General features: G+C 35.1%; 3 protein-coding genes across 3 annotated transcripts; all 3 read left to right on the top strand.

The window, feature by feature from the left end:
• The first annotated feature begins 3,118 nt into the window (after positions 1 to 3,118).
• Positions 3,119 to 7,464, top strand: LOC122311243 (pinin). Its single transcript, XM_043125710.1, has 10 exons — positions 3,119 to 3,292; positions 3,399 to 3,509; positions 3,633 to 3,698; positions 4,118 to 4,294; positions 4,364 to 4,477; positions 4,963 to 5,034; positions 5,235 to 5,318; positions 5,432 to 5,532; positions 5,857 to 5,941; positions 6,749 to 7,464. Exons 1-10 carry the CDS (start codon positions 3,212 to 3,214, stop codon positions 7,136 to 7,138), a joined length of 1,281 nt encoding a protein of 426 aa, XP_042981644.1. The 5' UTR covers positions 3,119 to 3,211; the 3' UTR covers positions 7,139 to 7,464.
• Positions 7,465 to 14,418: 6,954 nt separating this feature from the next.
• LOC122311284 lies at positions 14,419 to 18,161 on the top strand. The gene is made up of 2 exons (XM_043125772.1): positions 14,419 to 15,491; positions 17,542 to 18,161. The coding sequence occupies exons 1-2, from the start codon at positions 14,850 to 14,852 to the stop codon at positions 17,626 to 17,628; spliced, it is 729 nt and encodes a 242-aa protein (XP_042981706.1). The 5' UTR covers positions 14,419 to 14,849; the 3' UTR covers positions 17,629 to 18,161.
• Positions 18,162 to 19,136: 975 nt separating this feature from the next.
• LOC122311285 (COP9 signalosome complex subunit 8) lies at positions 19,137 to 22,359 on the top strand. Its single transcript, XM_043125773.1, has 5 exons — positions 19,137 to 19,297; positions 19,390 to 19,469; positions 19,921 to 20,102; positions 20,791 to 20,898; positions 21,923 to 22,359. Exons 1-5 carry the CDS (start codon positions 19,214 to 19,216, stop codon positions 22,060 to 22,062), a joined length of 594 nt encoding a protein of 197 aa, XP_042981707.1. The 5' UTR covers positions 19,137 to 19,213; the 3' UTR covers positions 22,063 to 22,359.
• Positions 22,360 to 27,013: the final 4,654 nt, after the last annotated feature.

Here is a 27,013-nt window from a genome sequence, read left to right as displayed (position 1 = left end):
CGGTCTTCTTCAATTATTAATTGCTGTTCTTTTTCCCAATTTTCTTTTGGATATATATATATATATATATGAGCCAGCATCCAAGACTGCCGTTTGATTCTACGCGGGCTAGTTTGGATATTAGAGTATTATGATAATATTTTACTACTATTCATTATTTTTTTATTAATTTTTATTATAATTAACTATTATTTAATATTTTTTTATTACTATTCACAAAATATCTGAGATCAACTCACTACCCAAATATAATCTAAGTAAGTACTAGACCCACTTCTTTTTCAATATTTTGATCAATAAGATTTTCAACAATGATCGACCCCTCATCAAGTCATGCATATTATATGATGACAATTAGAGATCAGAAAGTTTAATATTATTTCCTATAAAAATATATGATTAATTCCGTTTTTGTTTATGTGTTTGTGTGTGTAAACTGTACGTAATTTAACCCACCCAGCCTTTTGAGGGTACTGCTAGTTTGGAAATGTAAAGAGAAGCATGAGTGATCATCATTTGGTTTGATAAATAATAATTTTCATCATAAACACGTCTTATAAATTTATAGCATGAAAATTTTTATTTAAAAGTCTGCTCTTATAATTGACATATGTACATAAAACGCAGCACACGACAAGAAAATTGCTTCTCTGCGACTAGTTATTTTTAGTAAATTGATTATTTTCAGTTAAAATAAGTCTATTTTCATCGTAAATAATCATTTTTATTAAAAAAATTGATCACAAATATATATTTTTCTTGTAGTAAATATAAGTGCATTTCAAAACAGTGCCACACTGGTCAGTGTCTACAGTAATATTGAACAGTCTTTTTTTTTGTTTTTCGAAAGGAAAAATATAGTTGCAAGCATAATTGTGCACCAATGTGATATAATTGGTCAAAAAGTAGATTTTATTGAAAACAGTGTTAGTTTAAATTTTAAGTATAAATAAATCAGTATTGGTATACAGATTAGTGCGCGATTGTGCTTGTATGTAGCAAAACTCTTTTCAAAATTTTACGAGGCCTCTTTTGTTTCTTCACGTGACAGTGTGAATGGTGTGTTAAAATGGTAGGCTGAAGAATAGATCATTTCTGAGTAAATATTATATGTATCTATATTGATATGCAAGTCGTCTTCCGAATCCAGCTAACATATTGGATTTTTATAGTTTCTTTTAACGATATATTGAGGTGGTCCTAGCGCTGCAGCTAAGTGCTAAACTTCTAAGTCGCAATTTTCATATAATTCATTTGATTCTACGTACCACTACTATTGCTTATACATTATTAAATTATTAATCATGTTGTTTTGGTTTTCCGTCGGCACAACCAATGCCTTAATTTCCGTAGCTAGCTAGGATTATATTATATATGAATTCCTACTATATTTTATATAATATTTGCAGACTTTTTATTCACAATTGCTTGAAACGAATTAATTACTTTATATATGCTACATTAATTAATTAATTGGTATATATGCAATTACTTGATGAGATCTGAATCTAAACGCGCGCCAAGTCAAAATTTGTCTGGTTGCTAAAGCCGAAGACTTTGCTACGCTAGCTGGGCATGCATGCGTACGCTACCCGATCTATACATTGGCCGGGCATCATATACGACGTTTAACTCTATAAAAAATAATATCATTTTTCATTCTAATTTTTATTATCTTTTTATTTACATTAATTATTATATTTTTAATAAAAATTTAATATACAGTCATATTTACGTACTCTTTTATATAATCTATTAATATGATTAACTATGTATTTAAAATTGTTTGTTTTAATAACTATGTACTCAATAAGTGTGCCGCAATAAATGTGAGTGCATATACTGATCGCATTCTTGCGATTTCCATGATATTATATGATTCGTATATAATTCATAAGCAGATTGAAATTAAACATTACGAGGCTTCATTCTCCAATCATCCCTTTATTAATTTGTTTCTATCTTAGATAGGGTACTTCAATAATGATCACGAGACTATATATATATATATATATATTTGATATGTGAATTTTAAAATTTAAATAAATATATAATTAAAAAGAAAAGTCATCCGTCTAATTAAATTACCATGCTTAATTTTTCGAAATTCGTTTAATTTTCAATATATAAATTATAAAGGACTATTTTTTTTATTTTTTATTTTATAAAAAGAATATGTCACATGTTCAAGAGTGACCTCCTGATTTGAACCATATATCATTTGAGCCATTAGCTCTTCTACCAAATTATAAAGGACTATACATAGTACTGTACTTTAGTTTGTTTTCTTTGCTTTTCACCTAATTCTACCAAATGGCAAATGAAACCTACATATAAATAAATATATATATATATATATATTCATTTTAGGTTTTCCATTGAAATAAATGAATTAATAAATTAATAATTCCATTGAAATAAACATATATATATTTAAAAATGGTCACAATTAAAACAAAAAAAAAAAAGGATTAAAGAAACCATATAAAAATTCTTACGTACGTACTATACTTTTCTTAATTTCTAGCGATTCGAACACGACAAAGGTGTTTTTGTTGATTTAGAAAAAACGAAAAAAGAACTCCTAGATAAGGTAAATTAGGTAGATTTACCGGGTCATGGTCTATGCTCACACCCAACTATCTAAAACTAATATACATATATATATATATATATAATAAGAAGTCAGAGTACTAGTACTTGAGTGTTGCACTGTTTAATCTTGATTTCTCCAATCTGAAACCATGCGTATTTAGCTTAGAACTTGGCTTTGACATAAGCTCCTCGTACGTACTCGTTAGAAGCTTCCCAAGTGATCACGCACTTTCTTAAATATTGTGACTTAAACGACAGCCGTTGACATTATCATAATGATATTATGATAGTACTCAAAAAGCCCAGAAGAACACGCGTGTGTCGTTTGCTCATTCAGTCCTAGAACTAGATAGGCCCATCACTTACTCGGCTTTTGGACTTTTAGTTGGATTGATCGAGGGAAGAATTCGGGTTACACTGGGCAGCGGAAAAGGCCGTATCAAGTCCGGGTTTTGGGTCGAAAACATGAATACAAAACCCATTTGTTTAACGGGTCGAGAGAGATAAAAGTAGCACCAGCTCCTGAGGGTTTTGATGTCCCCCCTCCACGCACGCACACAGAGCTTTGTAGTCGTCGTGATTGAATTGGAAGAAGAGTCTCTGGAATCTGAGAGAAATGGGAAGCACTGAAGCTGCGGGCAAAACGGAGGAGGAGCTCCGTAAAGAGATCGATGAGCTCTTACGCCAGCAACGCCAAGTCCCTAAACCCCTCTCTCTCTTTCTTGATTATCCTTTTTTTTTTTTGCTTTAAATCTCTCTCTCTCCGTGTTATCTGATTTTGTTTTTTCTATTTAAATATTCAGATTACCGAGCGGCTTCGAGATCCTCGGGGACTCCGTAGGGGAGGCTTTTCCGGCCCCGGCCCTCGTAATTTCGCCGCCAACGGAGCTCGTCAGCGAGGTTTTATTCGACCCGTATGTACTTCCCCTCCATTTGATTCTATTTCCTTTGGTTCCCTGGTTATTTAAGGCGAAAGTATAATATTTTCCTGCCGAAATACAGCATGACTTTTTTTTGACTGCTGTGAATCATTTCAGGCAGATAGAATTGAAGTGGAAGATCAACCTCCAGGAAAAAGGCGTCTATCTTCGGCCGTTGTGAAGGTAAATCCTTTGTAGTTCTGACCATACATTGCACCATTAGTTTGTTTAACAATTTTTTACGCTTTAGACATTCCTGTCACGGGCATATATCCTAATCAACTGTATGGTTTGTGGGAAATTTATGTTATGAGAAGGGTGAATAAGTGACAGTTTGCATGTTAATTATATTGTGTTGGTTTAGCATGTTTTTATCTGCTATTAATCATTTGACTTACCCCCAGTAGTGTCGAGTCCCTGTTTTTTATTGTTTTTGTTTTCTTATGAACGATAAATCTGCCTCAATTAAATGAAATTTTTCCTATAGTGTTTTTTTATGTTAGATATGCATTTGTGTATTCTTTTCCATCTTGACATTGTTCTGAAAAAGAATAATTATCCAGAAAAGCCTTAATTGAACTGTTCTTTATTTGCAAATGAAGCTGGAGGATGGGGAGATCAATGAAGATGCGGAAGCAGCAAAGGATTTGAAGGAGGAGGATGCAATTGGGGAGGGAACTGCTGGAGCTGGCACTGCTAATCTGAGCGATAAAAAGCCATTGAATTTTCAGCAGGGTGGCTGGTCTAGGAGGGATGGATACCAAAGAGCAGTGAAGACTGTAAGTTTTATATTCACTTGCATTAAAGTAATTTTGGATGTGAATTATATATATTTGGTTTGTTGTTAGGAATCTGAAGGACCAGTGGTGGAGCATATTCCGAGGGTATTGCCGAAGAATGAGGATCCAAGCTTGGTTAATAGGAACAAAAGAATGCTCGGGCAGCTTTTGGGAACTCTAGAGGTCTGTGTATAATATTCGCTTTGTTTTGTTTAGCAATAGATTGTGAGAAGATGTTAGTTCAATCGACAGGTTGGGACTTGTTACTGTTTATTGTATGGCGATCTACTTCATAGTTTAGTTCATGTGCATCTCCTGCAGACTTCCTATGTACTTGGGTAGCACCCTCATAGCTTTTTATTAGTAAAATTTATTTAAAAGGGGAGATATAAAGGTGACAATTGAAGTTATTTGTATCTTTACCTAGCCTTTGCAGATAATTAGGCAATCTTGTTTCTGGTTCACAAGGTTAAATAAGTTGGAGAATGCTTTTTAAGTAATTGGTCAGGGACCCATTTTGTCTCACATATATCTTTTTGAATAAGCAGTTTCCAATTCACACTATAAGATGTGAATATAAGAAGTATGATAGTGGTTGGGTTGGTGGTTTGTCAGATTCATTCTGTCCATGCCCTCATATTTACCTTTTTAATGAAAATGTGTTCCAGAAATTCAGGAAAGAAGATATGCAACTCTCAGGAACAGAGGCGTATATGCGAAGGTCGAATTCTCTACAAAGAGTGAGTGTATTTAATATATTGACTCATAAGGATAAATTTATGTGGATTATGATAACCATGCAATGATCGGAGGAGTGCTCATATAATTGTTTTGGCTATAAGTCAAGTAAAGGATAAGGTTTATATATGGCTCTTAAGTCTTATCTTGAGTTAACAGAGAAATTTCTTGAAGATGCAAAAATGTTCCAAATATTTTTCAGGCTGAGCAACGAGCACGTGAAGAAAGTGAGAGGCTGAGGCAACAAGAGCGTGAGCAATTGGCAGAAAAACGACGGAGAGATCTGGTTTGTTGCTTATTATAATTAGTTTTTGCACAGTTATTGGTTAAGCCTCAATTATTTTCCTGTTATGAAACTTATTCATTATTGAAATGTTGAACCTTTGTTTTAATCATCAGACTCTCAGGGCTCGTGTTGCTGCCAAGACAGAAGAAAAGAAGTTAGAACTGCTGTTTCTTCAGTGGAGTGATCACCATAAAAAACTTTGCAATTTTATAAGGTGAATTTTCATCAGATGTCATTTTTTTCGAATGACTAATCATTTTTGCATGATACCCTCCATGAGAATTGAGACCCTAGTACTAATTAATTCTCCATACTTTATTTCTGTTGCAGGTTATTTTTAATTTTGGCCCAAAAGTGTCCATATTCACATTTTATTGAGACAAAGATAAGTTTCTGTTCATGTGGATGGTAGTGTTGAAGCATTTTGATCGGCAGATGTTACCTGCTTCATTGCAGGATTTTAGGTAGAATAACAAAATTGTTTTATGCATCATATTTCTCGCATCACTGATTGGCTGTGGTATATGTTCTTTTCCAGGACCAAGGCAGAGCCTCCAATATATTATTTACCCAAAAAGCCTTTAGAAGAAGACGAAACCTTGGTTCTGCAGCGTAAAGAACAGGTGGGTTCCCTACTGCACTTCTCTGGTGACATAGTTTCTTTCCTTGCGGCCTATTGAGAAACTAGGCCAATATTTTGAATTTAAAATCTTCACTCTGCCTTATAATTCTTCTTGAGAAGTGGCTGATAATTCACAGTTTGAATATCAATTTTAAGTTCAAACTTACACCAGTTTATGTCAGCAATTACTGTAATTGGGTTTGGCTATAGCTTTTTCACCCCAAATCCATATTCCACTCCTGTTAAACTCTCGCTGTACTTGGGTCTAGAGTTATAAGACGAGCCAAACTTTCTGAGTTCTGCTCATGATTGGCTGGTTTAGGTGTCTTTGTTTTTACATAGAGCTGGCTGAGCTTGAACTCCTAGCCAACCTTGGGGAATAATGCAGCTCAGCTTATTAGAGGGGCCACCACTTGTGCTGAAATCTCTTTATATTCATGGCTTGAATGTTGGGATATTTTACTTAGAAAAAAATTGAAGTGGAGAAATTTTCTTCAGCTTGAGTGTGGCTTGTGCTGGAATTTGTTTTGCCATAGTGTGTAAACTGAGCCATCATTGAATTTCTAATGCGGCTTGGAAGTGAAGCTTGAGCAGGATATCTGAAACTCGATTGAGCTTGAGTCAAGCTTCAAAAGTTTAACAAAATTGAGTTAAGCTGAGCCTGAGCAACCCTATGCTTGGTAAAATAGTGCCAACACCGGATTGCAAATGATTGTGTAATCAGAATGAACTTCTATTCACTAAATATAGATTCATATGAAATATTTTGCACTTGGACATTCATATCCCTTTCAAACTTGTTTATCAGGCATTTCTGGAGTGGAAGGCTGCTAGGAGGGAGGAACTGTCTGAATACCAAAAAGAAATTCAGGAGCAGTATATTGCCAATGTAGAAAAGGATTTAGAGAGATGGCAAAATGCAAGGAAAGCAAGGAAAACCAACAATGATATGTTGAACTTACAGGAAACAATGGACAAAGAATTGGATACACATAGGCTTGAGCATGGTCCCAAGAAAAGAAAGATTCCTGATGGTAACAACAACGAAGATGAGGATGATGTGGAAGATATCAATGTCGGGGAGGATGATATGATGGATGATGTACTGGATGTTGATGACGCTAGCAGGAGGGGCGATGAAACGGTCAGGCCAGAGGCAGGTAATACAAGTCCACATGCTGAAACTAATGATCAGTAGTCATTGAAGCCATTCCATCACACCGTCACTTTCTACTTAATCACGTCGAAACCATTTTGCTTTCTGTAGCCGCTGTTTAGCCTTTCAGCAGGCATTTCTTGCTTTGTTATTGTGGTTTTTTTTTTTTGGCAATTTCTCGCGACCTTGATTCGTTCCGAATTTCTAGGATGAACTTACTTATATGTACTTTAATCCTTGTCTTGTAGAAAACAGATAAATGCACAAGTATCTATAGAGTTAGTGCAGGGATGTGCTTGTCATGTAATGCCATATTATTACTGGTACCTGCTCATTATTGCATTACCATCAGAAAGGTTTTTGCTTAATCATCAGTGCAGAATACTGTTCCCTTTCCAGTTAGTAACCAATTACTCCTTGATGTTTTTATTTTGTGAGCCATTACCAGTTAATGCTTATTCTAACAACATGATTTATTATTAAAGGACCCAATTCGGAAATTGGAAAGGGTAAATAAAACGATCGAGGCAAATGAGCAAAAGGCCATGTGGAACAAAATAAAGTCGAAATCAAACAATTCGGATAGCTTTGTAGGACATTCAACTTTATTTGCAGTGCCGTCAGGTCATCCTTAGATTCCCTACACTTTCTTGTTTCGTTTCTTTTTATTTTTATATTTTGGGTCGTAGCTTACTTTGGTCCCGTTTAAAAGTTGAAGTGAGTTGAGTTATTTATAAATAATAATAAGTTAAGATGGTGAATTGAGTTTTGTAGAATTTACCTAAGATGAGTTTAGATATGTTTGAATGTTGAGATAAGTTTAAATGTATTTATGAAAAATTAAAAAAAGGTTATGGTTTCGTATGTAAAGATGTTTTGAATTGAAAAAAAAATTATGAGTTTTACATATAAAAAATTTTTGAATTAAAATGAGTTTAATAATTTGAGAGTTGGATATTTAGATTTTAAGATATTAGACTTAATTTAAAATGAGACCAAATCCCCGTTTGAGACCAATCAAATAACATTGATCAAATTGATCGGCTTCCCTTCGCACCTTTTCTTTTACAGAAATGGTAAAATGCCAACTTTTCTACAAATATATTATTATATTAAAAATTAGCGGATGAGTTGATGTTCTATCACTTCTCAATAAATAAATGCATAAATGAGTATTAAAATACTGTTATGAAACTTTTAAAAGGAGAGAGATAGAACTCAGAAAAGTTATGAAACTTATGAATTTCTTAAAGAATTCAACGATATATATAGGCGTACAAAGGGAACTATGCTAGCTTACTATGCTGCACTATGCTAGCACTATGCACTATATATATGTCGGCCAACTCACTATGCTAGCACTATGCACTATACATATGTCGACCAACTCACTATGCTAGTACTATGCTAGCACTATGTACTATGCATTTGACGACTAGATAAATGTGGTCATACAATTCAAGATAGTTTATAACACTTCCCCTTTGGATGACCATATTTAAAGAATATGCCTCGTTAAAACCTTGCCAAGGAAAAATCCTGTGGGAAAAAAACCAATGGCGAAGGAAAAATAGTACAGTATTCATGTGTATCGCCGAGTGCTTTAGGATTACCTCATTAAAACCTTGCAAAGGAAAACCCAGTGGGATAAAATCTTAGCGAAGGAAAAAGAGTATAATCAGCACAAGTCTTCAAGACATTACTTCTCCTGAAAAGTGCATGATAACAGGTCTTCAAACATCCGCATTCCAATGTTTTGCATAATCTTCCTAAATGTTGCAATTGGTAATGCTTTAGTGAATAAATCTGCCAGATTTTTACTTGACCGTACCTTCTTGATATCAATTTCAACTTTCTTCTCATGAATTGCAATGATCTTCTTGTGTGTATCTGAAAGATAACTCGCATTTGTACATCCAACTAACTGTGGACTTGATTCATGTTGATAAAATAATCACAACTGGATCTTTCTGCTCATCACTACTCTTCTGGAGTTGTACTCTTCTGGAGTTCTTGTAAATAACACAGTTAGTGGATAATTCATCAACATTAAACCGCTAACCTCATTTTTTAATAAAAACGGTGGCCAGCTTTTTAAGATCAGACAAGCACCGTGGATTTTCAACTCCTCTGTAGGTGTCAGGCGTGCTGTCAGGCATCGCAGCTGTTAGGCGTGCTGTCAGACGCCGCAGAGCTATGAAGCTATATTCCATCTCTTTTCTCTTGCTTCACGAGAGATGTTGTATCATAATTTTCTCTATAAAAGAGATATTCAGCTCATCTTCATTCGCACCTCATCTTCTTCACTTTTCTGTAATCATATTGCAATTTTACTCTGCAATCTCTTTCTGCATTCTTATCCTGCAATCTCTCTCTGCAATGGCCCAACAATCTTCTCAGGGTCAATATATGAGGTATTCTGCACCTCGTTCATCAGCTATTCCTGCTTCTACCACAGGTGCTATCATGCAATATAATGATCTGACTCGTAGGTCAGATAATGAAGCTATCTATGAGCTTGTGAGTCTCGGTACCCGATACTCATCATCCATTGTCGTATTTTCTCAGCGACTGCAATCCAAAACTTGTGGAGTTGACAATCTCCACGAGAATATTGCTATACTTTAGCGATTTATTCTGGAGTACAACATGAAGATAGAATCAATAAAGAAAGATAATAGGAATTTAAAATCCTTACGTAAATCTTCTTTTCGATTGCTCACCCCTTTAGATACGGATGACATGCAAATTCTTGAAGAACAAGAGCGTTTGAAGAATGAGGCAAAGTGCCTCAAATTTATGTAATTCTTGCTTCAAGATAATAAAATAATATTTCACAAATATTCATATTTGTGTTTTTATCTTTTGGTAGATGTTCTGTGTGCTCCCTTTCATTTCTTCTTTAATAATGCACACTTCATATCAAACCCATAATATGAATCTGAAATACTAATTGTATTAAAAGATGGTATTTCATGACTAATAACATCATCCATCTTCCCTTGAAGCCGCAAGGGTTTCAGATTTATATTTCAAATATGTGCAGTTTTTATGAGCTCTTCTGGAGTCTCAATGACATTTAAATCATATATATAAACTGCAATAGTAGCTTGTTTTCATTTGCGTTTGGATTGCTTTAGATCATATAAGGATCTTTGAAACTTGATATAATACATATTTCCAGATGTATTCATATTAGAAGTTTCAGACATTTTCTATCCTTCAGGGATTTTCATATATATATCATGATCCAATGATCCATATAAATATGTAGTTAATCATGCATATCTAAACTCTCGGTAACTTTCAAGCTAATAAAAATCTCAATATGATTTCAACCACTTTAAAATTATATTAATATTGTTTCTTCGAGAAACTAACTTGTGATTTCTATATCACATTTTCATATTAAAAGTTTCAGGCTTTTTATATCATGTATATAAATATCCATTGATATTTAATAAAAATCACCTCTTTAGGTGTTTGGACTTCAAGTTCATATTTATCACATTTTACTTAGTGATATCAATTCTGCAGGAATTGAGAAATTGACTCGTGATTTATATATCACATTTTTATTTCCTTTCCATAAATACCCACTGACATTCAACAAGCATCACCTCTTTAGGTGTTTAGACTATAAGTCCCGATGCATCATATTTTACTAGTGAATCAATTCTGCAGGAATTGTTTCTTTCAAATTTGGCCAATATTTTACGTCGTATTCTTCGACGATTCTTGATTCACTTTCATCATTACTTCTGATAATGTCAATTGTCATCTCATATGGAAATACATTGTCGACAACAATTTTATTTCTATCCATAATTTCTCCATTATTCATGAAATGTAACGAGATCTCGTTATTTTCAGGTACCTGTCCCTCTTCAAGGGAAGACATATTCATGAAAAATCTCTTCAGGAGGTACTCTTCAAGAGTTTATATAGGAGAATTTTATACAGAGAATTTGGATGGACTTTATTACTTGTTTTGTGGGTATGGCCTCTTCAGGAGCACCAAATTATTTGTGCTTTTTTCTTTTGAGATACTCTATTTTTTGTATTGATAAGTCTCACATGCATTTATACATGTCTTTAGACTGCTGAATTTCTTAATTGTCCTACAGGAACTTCAATCCTCGCTGGGATTTTAGCAGCTAAAATATGAGACATTTTTATCTTATTGTATCCAAAATTTAATTATCATCTGAACTTCTGGTTCACATATGATAATCAAGATAACGTCGAATAATTTCATCTTATTTGCTTCAAGCAAATTTTTCTTTTCATTTCTGGTGGTAAAACTTTATAGTAGAAAAATCTTCTGGTTCTTTTATGGACGTCCATATGAAAATCATTCGACTTATCGTAATTGATTTTGGATGATCAAGATAACCATGAAAAGATACAAATATTTTGAATCATATCACCTTTTGATGCATTATAATATTTGATTCAATAATTTGTATAATATCATCTCAAAGAGAAAGCTTACAGCTTTTCCAATACGAGCTTCTGGCCCAAAAAGATATTCATTATCACGTCCAATCTCTTAGTTTCTTTGAATGAAACGCATCATTCTTTTCACTTCAGGGAATAGAATGATATAAATTCATTATCATTCACTTCAGGGAATGATGTAGATCTAGTAAAACGTGAATAATGATTCTTATCAAAAACTCATTATTTTACTCAGTCACTGATACGGATTTAGAATATATTGTGAACGTTTGCATTTCATATTGCTACTTCAGGAGCTTACTCGATATTGCTACTTCATGAGCACATTTGAGACGTTCATTCAAATATATATTCTTTCCACAATTTCAATTATGCAACTTCAGGTGCATAAATCATAATGAGTTTTTGGTAAAAGTATCACTCATATGAAATACTCAATAAAATTATTGATTTAGGGCGATCCTTCAGGGATGCTCTATTTCCATTCTCAGATAAATTATATCATCAATAATTTATAACAAGTATAAAAGAATAAATAAAACTTTCATTACTACAAAATATTGCAGAATATAAAAATATTTTATAATAAGATAAAGGAAATACATTAATTAAAAAGGAACACTTTCATGATCAATTCTACTACTATAATCCTCAAAAAAATCAGAAACATTAAGGCTTGTAATATCTTCTCCATCTATAGAATCTAAAGCATATGATGGTTCAGTAAAATTTATTTCAAATTTCTTTGTTTTTTCTTTTATAGAAGATTGGTATAAGTCAACCAAGTGCTTATCTGTACGACAGCTACGAGCCCAATGTCCAGTCATACCACATCTATGGCATCCATCTTCATCTTTCTTTAAAAATGTGTTTTGAGGACCTTTGCCCTTCTCTGAGTTGAACCACTTCTGGCGGTACGGTGTATATCTATTATTGTCCCTTTTAGTGTGGTCACTTCTAGGACCTCCACTTCTATAGTTTTTCTTACCAAGTCCACGCCCTTTTTTTTTTTGAAAAGATGCACCATTCGCTTCTGGGAATGATGTAAATCTAGTATCATTCACTTCAGGGAATGATATGGAACCAGTAGGACGTGACTGGTGATTTCTTAATAAAAGTTCATTATTTTGCTCAGCTAATAGAAGACAAGATATAAGTTCAGAATATTTCTTGAACTTTCGCTCTCGATACTGCTGCTGCAAGAGCACATTCGAGGCATGAAAAGTAGTATATGTCTTCTCTAATAAGTCATCATCAGTGACTTTTTCACCACATAATTTCAATAGCGAGCTAATTTTAAAGAGTGCAGAGTTATACTCACTAACACTCTTGAAGTCTTGCAACCTCAGGTGCATCCAATCATGACGAGCTTTTGGAAGGATTACAGTTTTCTTGTGTTCATATCTCTCCCTTAAATCATTTCACAAAATAAGTGGATTTTTCACCGTTAGATACTCAATTTTTAATTCTTCATGAAGATGGTGCTGAAGGAAAATCATTGCCTTAGCACGGTCCTGCAGGGACCCTTGATTTCATTCTTTAATTGTATTTCTCAGGTTCATCGCATCCAGCTGGATCTCAGCATCAAGGATCCAAGATAAATAATTTTTTCCAGAAATGTCAAGAGCAACGAATTCCAATTTTGTAAGATTTGACATTTTTTACATATATAAATAAGGAATATAAAAATATATTGAAAAACTTACTTGAAGTAGAGGACTACTAGCTTCAAAATCGTCAAAACTTTCGTACTGATAACGTGTTATGAAACTTTTAAAAGGATAGAGAGAGAGAGAGATAGAACTTAAAGAAGTTATGAAACTTATGAATTTCTTAAAGAATTCAACGATATATATAGGCGTACAAAGGGAACTATGCTAGCTTATTATGTTGCACTATGCTAGCACTATGCACTATGCTAGTACTATGCTAGCACTATACACTATGCATATGTCGGCCAACTCACTATGTTAGTACTATGCTAGCAATATGCATTATGCATATATCGACCAACTCACTATGCTAACACTATGTACTATACATTTGACGACTAGATAAATATGGTCATACAATTCAAGATAGTTTATAACAAATAACAATATATATATTTTTTTAAAATTACTGTTCACTTTATTATCTGTTGGGTATGAATCTTTAAATTTATTAAATATTTTGTTAGACCTGATTTTAAAATTCAGTTAGCCTCAATTCTGCGGGCATCACAAGCAAATGCACCTTCCAACATTTGGTGCATTGTAGAAGATTCGTGTGAGTTTCCGGGGCTCCCATATATTGATGCTCTGTTTGCTGTGCCTGCCTTCTTGCATTCATTCATCAATGGTTCACACTCACAGCCAAACCAATCTCTTGTTTGCTTTCCTCACTTTTCTTCTTGTTTGGAATTATTATTGCTATTATTTTGGATTGTTCGAGGTCCTCTAGGTGGACAAGGTCGTTTTGTACTGCTTGTACATGCATGCAGCCTCGGCATACAGCCTAAGAAATATAGAGTTGGAAAAAAGAGTTTGCCGACTATTCAACCCCCGATATCAGGCTCAGGCAGCCTTTTGTACTGCCTGTTCATGCATCCACAGTGTTATGGAATATTAACTCCTTCTTTTTCTTTCTTTCAATATAAAAAATGATGAGACTTTTTTTTTTTCTTTTGACCGGATGCACTGTTTCTTACATCTTCAAATAATCGAAAGTGCATGAAACAAAAAATATATATGGAAAATTGTAAACCATCTCAAATATTTTTATGTTTGTCGATAGAGGTCATAGAAGTCGTTGAAGCCTTCCAGCTGTTATACTCCATTTTTCGTAACCTTATTTCGGTACGCTGGAATCTTGGATTCAAAACTCTCATATGTTTGGTAGTTTCCTTGTCTTGGAATCGGATATCTACAAAACTCGATCATCAACTGAAACATATGTTTTTTGTTCCTGTAGGAGCCATTAACTAATCCATTTAGAGCTAACGTGGGACAGTTATCCCATTCTCTTTCACCCATTACGACATGAGTTTTTGTCGAAAACTGTACTGTTTTTTTTTACCCCTTTTCATTTTATATTTTTTCATCAATCATATAATTCATATTTGTCTGTCAAGCAAACTCACCGAAAGCCACACCCACACTCCTCACTCTCTCATGTTCCCTCTCTCCTCAAAAGCAAGAAAGAGAGTGGTGTGGAAAGAAGTAAGGGACCAGGAACTGGGAAAAACGAGAGAGAGAGAGAGAGAGAGAGAGAGAGAGAGAGAGGCAGTAACCGGGCGCACAATAACCGAAGAATGACATCGAGGGCTAACTTCAACGGGGAGCACCGAGCACCGCGGCGCCCACCGCCAGCACAGCCCAACCACCAACACTACTACCCAACGACGTCTTCCTCCGCCTCCTTCAAAGGTTGCTGCTGCTGCCTCTTCCTCTTGTTCTCCTTCTTGGCCCTCCTAATCCTGGCCGTCGTTTTGATCATCATCTTGGCCGTCAAACCCAAGAAGCCCTCCTTCGATCTCCAACAGGTCGGCGTCCAGTACATGGGCATCAACACGCCCACTCTCTCTACCGCCTCCGCCCCAGAAACCAACCCCTCAACGAACCCCACCACCTCCGCCTCCCTTTCACTCAACATACGGATGCTCTTCACGGCGGTGAATCCCAACAGGGTCGGTATCAAGTACGGCGAGTCCAGGTTCACCGTCATGTATCGTGGGATCCCGTTGGGAAAAGCTTCGGTTCCCGGGTTCTTCCAGGAGGCCCACAGTGTCAGAAAGGTGGAGGCCACCATCGCCGTTGACCGTGTCAACCTGCTTCAAGCCGACGCTGCCGATTTAGTCAGGGACGCTTCCTTGAACGACCGCGTCGAGCTCAGGGTCCTGGGTGACGTCGGCGCTAAGATCCGCGTCTTGAACTTCGATTCCCCCGGTGTTCAGGTCAGCCTCTTTCCCAAAATTCCATAGAATTGCTTCTGCATTACTCATTTCTAATTTAGTCGTCACCACCAAAAAAGAAAAAAATCGTTTTGGGTCCTTGGCTTCTTTTCAGTAAGACTGAATTGAATTTCGGGCATTAGTAATTGATATTCTTAGGATCTTAGCTCATATTTGTTTTGGTTCAATCTCTTGAATCCTCTGTCTCTGTCTCTCCGAAGAGAGAGTTCTCGGTATCCATCACCGTTACTTCGAATCCCACCACCTTTTGTCCCTTTTTTTTTTTTTCGTTCGTTGCTATCAGACGCAGCTGATTTCTCGGTAACATGAGATAACGTGAACCCGCAGAATTGGTCATTGCAATTTGCGTTTATGTCTTTGAAGTTGGGTGTATTTTCTTTTCGTGCGCTTTGCACTTTGTGCTAAAGCTAAAGTTTTTAGGTTAGATTAGATGATGAGTTGATTTAAATTGTAAATAGTAGAAGTTGGGAATAGTAATATTTTATAGATATTATTGAGATGATTTAATTTTTTTTTTTAATTTAAAAATTTTATGTATAGTTATTTTTGTATTTTTTTATGTATTTTACCGATATGATTTGTTATGTATTAAAAAAATTAAACAGTCGATTATATCAGTAGAGTGCATAAAAATTACGTAAAATTTATTATATATAACATTATTTTTGTAAATTAGATAGTTGAACTTTCTAGATTGAAATGAATTTTATTTTTTTTATAAAAAATTAAAAAAATAATAAATTTTATTAATAATTAATTTGAGATGAGATGAGATGAGATTGATTAAAAAATCGTCTTTATAATCAGTTTCAGTGATGGACAATGTGCCCTTTGTTTATGGCGCATTTCTGTCGGTACCGCTTTTTTTTGTTGGGATCTCTTTCAAGTAATACCCTAATTATGCATCTTAACAAGTCCTATAATCGTAGTCTTTGGTTACGAAAGCATGCTGGAAAAAAGAAAAGAAAAGAAGTCACAAAAGGACAAGAAGTGATTGATTTTTTTAAACGGTGAATGAAAATTTGCTTTCTTTTCAAGCATCCTTTAAGAACTCTCCAATTGCCGCAAGGCTTGCATCCTAAGCGCGCTCAGGCCTTACGGACCGTGTCACGTCTTGTTTGTCTACCAAATGAAAACTAGTCCATTCTTCTTAACCAGGGTTAGTACATAGCTCAGCAATGAGCAATCTCAATTTAACGCCCAATATCACATTTGAACCCAAAAACAAGCATTCTCTCGGTCGATTCACAAACCTACCAGGAACTTGTTCACTCTTTCAGATGCAGACGATCATTTTTTTGTGTGTGTGTGGGCTTTATATATAGACATTGCATTGTCTGCTGCGTGGTAAGCTGCTGTTAAGTATGTGGTGTGTGCAACTTTGGTAGAGCATGTTCCTGGACATGTGCTTCTGTGTCCTCTTTTTTGTTGTTTTTTCTTTCTTTGGTTGTTTGACATTATTAATTTAACGTGCCAAAAAGGGATTGTCGCTCGAAGTTAAATTAAGTAAATAAAATAAGTGAAGTGACAAACTAGCAGGTAAAAGCAGTCAGACTACAGGAATTTTCCTGGTAAAGGGATAAAAGAAAAGAAAATTGGGAAAAGAAAAACTTGCTTTCGTTGGCATTTGATGGGAGCGGAGAAAAAGTCTTCTGTGCTGTCTCCACCGTGGGACTTTTGGACCACATGGGCCCTTATTGGAGCTCATATCCAACATCGCAAGTTGTGGGATAATTAAATATAAAAGTTTTATATGGAATTATTTTTATATATTTTATTAATGTGATTATTTATATATTAAAAAAATTTAATATAGTCAATCACATCAATAAATTATGCAGGAAGTATACAAAAATGACTATACGTAATATTAAATTAAATATATTATTTTAAAAGAAAACCACATTTAAATACATGTATATTATTTCTTCTGCTGGGTCAGATAATTTGAGCTGTTTTTATACATTTATGCTACCGATTTTGATGGTAATATGTTGATGTATATTCAGTTTGTGATGATGGTGGTGGGCAGGTATCGGTGGACTGTGCAATAGTGATAAGTCCAACGAAGCAGTCTCTCACTTACAAGCAGTGCGGTTTTGACGGTTTGAGTGTCTAAAGGCACTCACCACACCTTAACAGTAACAAGTTCCTCCTCCTCTACTCCTTGCTCTCACTCTTTGGATTGCTTTTTTCATTTTCGATCCACAATTAGAGAGGAAGATGAGAGAGGCACGAAACAAAGAAGGCTGGAAACAACCTCTCGCATGGGGATGGAATAGTTCCTAAAGCAAAGGCAGCTGAATTTTACAAAATTACCAAAAAAAAAAAGAAAGAAAGAAAGAAAAAACTTTCCCAAAGATTTTTGCAGAAAAGAATTTCAAAAATTGGCATGTTAAGTTTGATGAGGGAGAGTTTGGTAAGTGCGTGTAAAGTGTAAATGTAAAAGTGTGGCATTTGAGGGCATTTAAAAATTGCACAACATCATCATCATCAACTTATGTTGCCGCTCCACCACCGGTAGAAGGGAATGAATCCTAGAATAAGAATTCCCTCTCCTCGAGACTACAAAAACATGCACAAAGATGTAATAATGCTTCAGCCTTGAATCTGCCAAATGAGAGCAACAAGAGTTGGATGATTTTTGTGCGAGAGAGAGGTCATTCAATGCAACAAAAATGTGCATCAAGACCGACGTCTAAATCCATAAAAGATAAATGATATTTACAGTCGTGAGTGTGTAAATGTTGTGTAATTATTTTTAAAAAAATGAATAATTACGGAACTTACATGAAAAGAAAATTAATTGTTTAATAATAGATCTTACTCTTTTTCAAAACAACTATACGATATTTATACATTTCACGATTGTATGTAGTATGATGATGTCATTATATTTTTTTATACATGGTTTATTGAGGCCACCATTGTTAATCTTCCTCTGAATTCTTTATGTTCGCTTCCCCAATGGTTTATAATCATTAATGGGCTTGTATACAAATTACAATTAGTGGCTTAAGTGCAGTCATTTCACACGAGCTTTAACACCACTGCTTTGGCACCGTTTAAGTATGAAATGAATCGAATCAATTACTCTGCACATCTAAACCAAAAATGCGTTGTGTTTACCTAAGTGAAACGAAATTTTTTGTGAAATGATATCTATAGTCATAGAGTGCGACACTCTTTTTAAAAATGTATATATATATATATATATGAAACTTACATAAAGAAATTAATTTTTTAATAATAAATCTGACTATTTTTCAAAAAAAGTGCATAACACATAATTCATGACTGTATTTAATATTATTCAAATATTCTCTCATTGGCATAAAAATCCTTACTAATTTCTAGATCAATCTTTTTTTAAAAAAAATTAAAGAAAAATGAAGAATTATTAAACATGGCCACGTCAAATAAGGATAAAATAGTAATATTATTTCGACAAATCTCAATTTTTGACTTATCATAACCAACTTTGTGGGCCGAAAGCCTAGCCCGGGCTGGAGAGCCGTCTAAGCCCTTGAGGTATGAGGGCACGCACAAGATCAACCGACCTAACATATGGTCAGCCCGGGCGGTGAGATGTTTCGGGCTGGGCTACGCCAGCAGAAGTAACCCATGTATATAACTCTCTATATTAAGTTTATAAAGCTCGCTCCAATTTCGTAAATATCAGAGGAGCGGAGCAGAGCTGAGCCATGGATTTTACTCCTCTAACTGAGGCCTTGGCGTCCAAATCCTACGAAAAGATTGCTGATATCTGCGACAATCTCTTGCTTCAGGTGATTCTTCTGCTTCTACTTGTTTTCTCTATAGAATTTTTTTTCTTAGATAATAATTACTGAAGCCCTACATCTTGTTGTAATCTGAACAGGCTGCGGCAGAGGGTGTTGCTTATCAGGACCAATGGCCTTACGCCATTCATCTTCTGGGCCACTTTTACGTTGATGATATGTAAATTCTTCTCTCTAGTGCTTCTGGATTTATATCTATGGAAAAAAAGATTGCTGAAATCGTGAACTTTAATGGACCAAAACCCTAACTCTTTGTTTGGGTGCTGATATCACAGAACAAAATACGATGATACTTTTAGAGATACACTGCCTGAAGCCCGTTAATTAATTTTTCTGTGTTAGGTTTTTCAGTTTTCTTGGTAACCAAACAGTGGCTTATATATTCGTTCTTGAGTGTTTGCCTTTTTTATTTTTTTACTGTTTTGGAACCAATCCCATTTTTCTATTCTGTGTTTCGGAATGCAATTTTATTTAGATTTTAGGTTTCTGGTATTTGTTCGTTTTGCTTATTGAGGTTTTGGCGTAAATCCTGTCTGACAATAATTTATTATGATATTCGTGTCGTTTGTTAGCGGTATTCATGATTTCATCCTCGGGATGGTATATTGCAGAAATAGTGCACGGTTTCTATGGAAATCGATACCTTCTGAAATTAAGGAGAGCCAGTTGGAATTGGCTGCGGCTTGGAAAATTGTTCAGAAGCTATGGACACGGGACTATGGGGGTGTGCATGAGGCCATTCGTGAGTTTGATTGGAGTCAAGAAGTTCAAGGTTTTGTTGCTGCATTCTCAGGCAAGTGTTGTGAACAACCTGTCTTCAAAAAAGTATTGTTTGGCATATACCTTTTTTCTTTTTAGTTTTAGTTTTTCCCCCCTTTTGGAATTTACTGCGATGGTAGACTTATGATCAAAGCCCAATCAGATAAGCCATCTAACTATGTTTTTATTTGGTGTGAATCAAACCGTATGACATCAATCTGTTTTCTCTTTTTGGTTTAGAATTACAAAATAAAACTTCTTTGTTTTCGACATGAAATCTTGAGATCCATACTTTAATTATAATTGTTTACAGATAAAGGGAAATCTGTAAAATATTTATGCAGTTCTTTGAAATAGAATTAGTGAGTTGATGTGTAATTCTTCCCAATTTTTTCAAATGATGTTAACTTACAGTATAAAATTGGTTTGTTTTGAGAAATTCTTGGATTTTTTCTGTACAATTATTTTTTAATTGAATACCAGGTGGGTGCGAATATGGGCATGGACTAAATAAGAGGCATTCATGTCAATTTCAACCTTTACTTTTTTTTTTTTTTTTTTGGTATTTCATACATTTTCTTGAGTGTACTCATGGTTTCTGATTGATATATGAAATAAAAGATCTTGATTGTGTCTTGTTACTTTTTCCAGTCAACGTTGATTGGCACTATGACACTTCAGGTCACCAACTCAATAAGACTTTTCTTCTGAACCTTTTGCAGAGCTTTACACAAAGAGGATGTTTCAGCTGCTGCTCTCAGCTTATTCTACGATAAGCATCCAAGACACTGCTCTCTTTCTGGGGATGAACGAGGATGATGCTACTAATTGTAAGTTTCTGATTTTCCTTGTTTGAATCCAACTAGCTGCCTTTTTACATCACTGTAAAAATCCCATTACTTTCTGATTTAAGCATGCCAGTCTCCCAGACTGATCTTATTGTTCTGCTTCACAAATTGGGAATGCAAAAATGAATAATTATGCCAAAGAAAAACTTAAAACAATTACATCCCAAATACACAGATGACTTCACACACTCGTGATGGATGGGTCCTTCTGTTGCATTGTTGCTTCATATATGAAGTACACACGTGCAGATACGCATGCATGATATTTCTACTAGGCTTCATTAGTATGGTGGCTGATGATTTTTATGTTTTGTTGGTTATGATTTAGGCATGCAATAAATTGCCGTTAATTTTGTGATATTTTTGTGGATTATGTGGTTGCACGTAAGAAATGTTTTGAGGTCTTGTAGCAGCGAAATATATAGGAATCTAGATGCAATGCAATCATTCAGGTAACACTCCCAAGGGAGGCCCAAGTTACATCTGGGCCTATTGGAGTTCCATTGCAATCATTATAAAGAGCAAAAATTTCTCATTCTCGAATAATATGGGATTCCATATACCACTTACCCTTATTACTCGGTACAGGCTACCACAATTCAGTTCTTCCCCTACTTGCAAGTATTACTACATTTTTCTTGGGGCTTAGGATTGTTGATGGGGAGACACTTATGGTTAGGTTTAGACAGTGAGTTGAGATGAAAGTTTAATAGAATATTATTTTTTAATATTATTATTATTTTGAGATTTGAAAAAGTTAAATTATTTATTGTATTTTGTGTGGAAATTTGTAAAAATTGTAATGATAAGATAAAAATGGTTAGAGACAATCCAAACCGAGCAGCCCATCATAAGTTATGGCTTTGCTGCAACACTTTTATCTCTCACTCCCTTTAGGTTGTTGATGTCATAACTAGCAACTGTGTTTTAGGAACAGTGCATTTAAGATATATAGTCAGGTGCTTGATATTCTAGTGCTAATTGGATTTTGGTTGTCATATGCCAGATGTCCTACAGCAAGGTTGGGATCTGGACCCTGCATCTCGAATGCTTACAGTGAAGAAGCAGACAACTGTGACGCAGCAGAAACTAGATGCCAGTAAATTGCAGCGGTTGACAGAATATGTATTCCACCTTGAGCACTAATCAAGTTTTCCAGAATCTCAGAGCAATAAATGTCTTTTGCTTGGGGGACTTGATTGCCTTTTTGGTTTGCAGCATACCATCGCATACTTGAAGAACGTATGATTGTATTATGTACCTTAGTGAAATATTGAAAGCGAGGGTCATGTTTTATTGAATGTAGCTTGACTTTAAAAAAACAAAAAACAAAAATTTGTTGGATATTGGTAAAAATTCTTTATTCCTATAAATTTGACTCTTTCGGTTCTGTGGCCGAATAAAACATGTCTGATACTTGGTGTCGACAATTAATTAACTCTGGACTGAAACCTCCCCATCATCTGCCGTCATGTTTTGGTTTTTCCTTGGAATCATTTACCACAATGAAGCCATGCATAAATTAAAATAATTCCTGGAATAAATGCCTGGTCAGGATTAATATCATTTGGAAATCACCCTTCTTTGACGGCCTTGAAAATCCAACATTATTTGGAAGTGCAATCCCATTTCCTTGTAAGAGCCATTGCACTCATGAATAAATTGTGATTCAACATTGCCACAATTTTAGAGAATTTCGATACATGCCCGTAAGCTAATATGACTATATATATATATAAACCTCATAAGTCAAAACAGCTTACAAATTGATAATCAACAACCAAAAGGAGGTCCAACAGATGGTAGAGCCAAAATTCTTCAAACTCATCTGGAAACTAAAGATCCATGACCGACATAAATTGCTATTGTGAAAATTGTTTTGGAATATATTACCCACCAAGTTTAGAGTAAGTGAAGTCAGAAGAAACATCAGGAGAATGCCCCCTCTGGAATCTAGAAGCTGAAACTTCATTTTATCTTTTCGTAAAATGCCCAATAGTTAGAATTTTAGTATCAAAGCTCGTGGCCACTCAATCTAGAAAATCTATCAATTCAGTCTTTAAGTGATTGGATATGAATGATCTTATTTGCAGTTATCATCATAGACTTCATCTAGAAGTAAAGAAACAATATCATTCACAATCAAGTGCATTTTTCGATGAAAGTGGCAAAACTCCAGCTGAGCTGAATATTGGCAAAACTCTAGCTGAGCCGAATATACCAGGCCTACAAGGAAGCATGGAATGTAAAACAAAAAGAAAGGACTGAAAGCTGGAAGAATCATCCTCCCAATTATAAAAGCTTTTCTTTTGATGCAGTTGTTAAAGATGCTTTCTCAGTCACCTCAGCGGTATTACAACGAGAAAATTCTTGAAATACAAACAGAACAAATTCAATCTTCAAATTCACTAGTTGCTAAAGCAATGGCAACACTACTAGCAGCAAGAATGGCTTCCAACCAACACCAAGAATGCGATATCTTAGAAGGTGATTCCCAACTAGTTTTTGAAGTTATCAAAAGCATAGATCTCTCTCCAAACTGACAAATATCTCCCTTTGTTGAAGATGTTCAGTGCCTATTCCTTTCTTGTCAACATTAAAAATTAGTCAAAATCAATCAATCTGCGAATCGATCTGCCTACCAAGTGGCGCAATGGGTAGCAACCAACTTTGTTTTTGGTTACATACCCCCTGATCTTCTTTCTAGATGTCTTATGTTTCTCGATAATGGAAAAGACTCTCCTTAATCTTTGTATTAAACCTTTATTTATAATATTATGCAAGCTTGATTAAAAAAAATAAAACAAAAAGAAGAAGAAGAAGAAGATCGTGAACTATTGGAGGGGAGTTATTCCTAGAGTAGGGCCAAGCCAAATGGGACCGGCCCGTGGAACCCAAATAGGCCTGGTGGCCCAAGAGGAAAGCCGGCCAGGCCAAGTTGGTCTAGGAAGCCCAAGAGAAGAAGTAGTTAGGCAACACACGTTAGTCAGGGATTGAAAGGCAGATTATTTAACACCAGTACTGGTTGACAAACCCCAACGCACAAGGTCAAGGACAATCTCTATCCCTAAACCTCTGGTGGCTAGACAGACCTAAGGAATGAGCACACTTGACCGAGATTACACCACATTTAATGAAGGGCGGAGATGGACACGCCACGATATGCCTCCTTGGTTGTCAGTGTTTGCCATGATCAAGTATGGCAAGCCTATTGCACAGTAGAAATTAGCTAGTAAGAAGAGACAACCCGAGTACGGAACGACACCTCCACGATCCCCTTCCAAGGATTGCCCCAACTGGGTATATATATATCCCCTCCCTTGGCGAGGGATGGGGTCCAGACACTTTTTACACTCAAGATCTTATAATTCTTACACAGAGAACTACATACTAACTTAAACATCGGAGACATTCCCTACCACTCTGAATCTCTCATTTCTGCATAGGTACAGGTGCAAGTTGTCCCTCGTGGAGTTGCTCAAGCAGTGAAATACGACATTAACATAAACCCACATACGCCGCAACTTGTCGTGTTTCACTACTCATTTGGCTTAGCCAGGCCCGGGAATAACTCCCCTCAGAAATAGGATTTATTCTTTTAGATTGATAACTAGTCCTTATAGTATCACTTTATCTGGAAAATATGCTTGTGCTGAGTAGAATTATTAGTTTGGGAAAAAAGAAGTGGAATTCACAAAACACACACAAACACACACACACACACACACACATATATATATATATATATATATATATATATTTGGGAACGAGAATAATACATGAAACGGATGGGTTTTCCTTCACTTTTCCTTGAGTTATCATGATCAGCAACCAAACGGAAAAAGAATCATCCTAGTTAATTAGCCAGATCGAAAAACAATCTTAAAAAGCATATATATATGTACGTTAATTATTACATTCATGCATAATATATATATGTGTGTGTATATATATATATAAAGTTACAATTAAAGTAACCTAGGTTAGTTAATTTACATGAATCAAAACTGGTCGCTCACTTTCTGATGATCTTCTTGGCTTTAGCAACAGCAAGAGGCTTGGTCGACCAGTACAAATGATCAACGGAGCGAAACCTCCTTTTCCTTGTGGAGAGAATCTCTTCTTCCTCTTCCTCTTCAAAGAATTCTCCTGTGGTATTGTTAGTGGAAGATACATCGGCTGCATGATCACCGTCTTTTCTTTGTTCTACGCTGATATTGATTGTGTCGTCATCGGCGCCGGAGTCTCCGCTCAGTTGTATCAGCTGCTGAGCCACGTCCATCTCCGACTCTGAGAAATTATCCACGGGCTTCTTCTGGGTTCTTCTTCTTTTTGTTCTTTTTGAAGCTGATTTCGCCATAACGTGTTCGTCGGAAAAGAGGCAAAGACAGGCAGAGAACCGATGTTTATGTGAGGGAGAAAATGGAAGAATAGGTCGGTTGCAACAGTTGCAGACAAAAGTTCTATATATATAGAGATATATAATTTCCGGTGAATCTTTTTATTTGTATATTTATTAATTAAACAATATATATTTTACCAATAAAATAAATCTCTAATATTAATTATTGGTAATTACTAAGAACAAAAATCCAATTTTGCTTGTTCGGTAAGTAACCCAAAGCTGGGGATGGGAAAAGTTATCCACTCAATTTCATTATAAAAAAAGTATTTATTATATTTTGTTTCTTTTACCGAAATAGAAAAAGGATTACCCGGTCTTTAAAAGAAAGGTTTATTATAAAAATACTCCTACGCCACAGCCTTTGCGTGCATCTCATATGTGCTTACAATCAATGCAGTGCTGGATTCTTCCTGATCGTGTTGACTAATTGCATTCTCATTAAGCCAATCAATCCTGCGTAAGTACTCGCCTATTCCGCTACCTGTATTCCGATCATGTTGAACAGAAATTTAGGTCAGTTTTTACCCTTTGGATCAATTTTTTTTTTTCTTCTTAAAAATTGATAGATAATATCACCTCCTCATCGTAACAACATATATAATGTAATAAAAATATTTGTGATAGAAATGTGGTTTATAGATCTAATGTTTTATATTTATTATATTTATAATCTTAAAATGTATGAATTTGTTCTGCACATCCTTTTAAAAAAATTGAATAAATATTTTATTTACTTGAAAAGAAAAATTATGTATTTGATAGATAGATTTCACCTTTTGAATTTTATGTGTTTATAATTAATAAGAATAAATAATATAATAGATATATATATTTTTTTATTCGAATCCAAATTTTTGACTTAAGAGGAATGAGATGTCCGCGATCAAGCGCTCTTAGCACTCTTAAATTTTAGAGAGCATCTCCTTCGTTTGCATCTATAATCACTTTCCCACCCTTTCAAATATATATGGGGTTCAGAATCCTATTTCTGCTAGTCAAATGGTCAATATATAATACTCTTTTGAAGGCCAAAAGAAAGATTAATAAACTTGGAACTTTTCATACAAAAACCTTCTACATATTCTCTTTCCCGGCCCCTACTCTGGAGGCATTCACGCGAGCAATTTATCCTTAATGACAAAGCTACTATAATTTCTACAACTGAAACTTGTTGCTTAAGGTTAAACGTGTTGATCATTTTATGATCATATGGAACTGATCAACTCTCCGATATAAATTTCTCCTAAATAGGGACCTAGAAAATAATAGTAGTACTGCTTAGATTGGTTCTTGAAATTTGATTCTTCGTATGAACTAAAAACCAAAACGCATCAGAGAATGGATTCTACTTTTATCTTGCACCTTTCCCGAATCTTAATCTCAGTACGTACCGCAAAAGCGATGCCAACGAATGGAAATAGACAAGAAAATTGAACATCCCATACATATACAGTACTAATGCATGAGATACCAATTCACCAGGCCGTCGAGAGAGTCAGATTATATATATATATATATATATATATATCAATCAAACGGCACACTTCCTTCTGATCTTGTCATTAACAGCAGTAACAGGCTTCGTCGACCTGTAGAGATAATAAACCGATCGGAACCTCCGCTTCCTTCGCCAGAGAATACAATCAGCATCTTCTTCTTGATCTTCTTCAAAGGTTTCTCCGACGTTGTTAT

The sequence above is a fragment of the Carya illinoinensis genome, chromosome 5, assembly GCF_018687715.1.
Source record: "Carya illinoinensis cultivar Pawnee chromosome 5, C.illinoinensisPawnee_v1, whole genome shotgun sequence".
Lineage (NCBI taxonomy): Eukaryota > Viridiplantae > Streptophyta > Magnoliopsida > Fagales > Juglandaceae > Carya > Carya illinoinensis.
The sequence above is the reverse complement of the archived record's forward strand: the minus strand, read 5'-3'. Positions and strand labels throughout refer to the sequence as shown.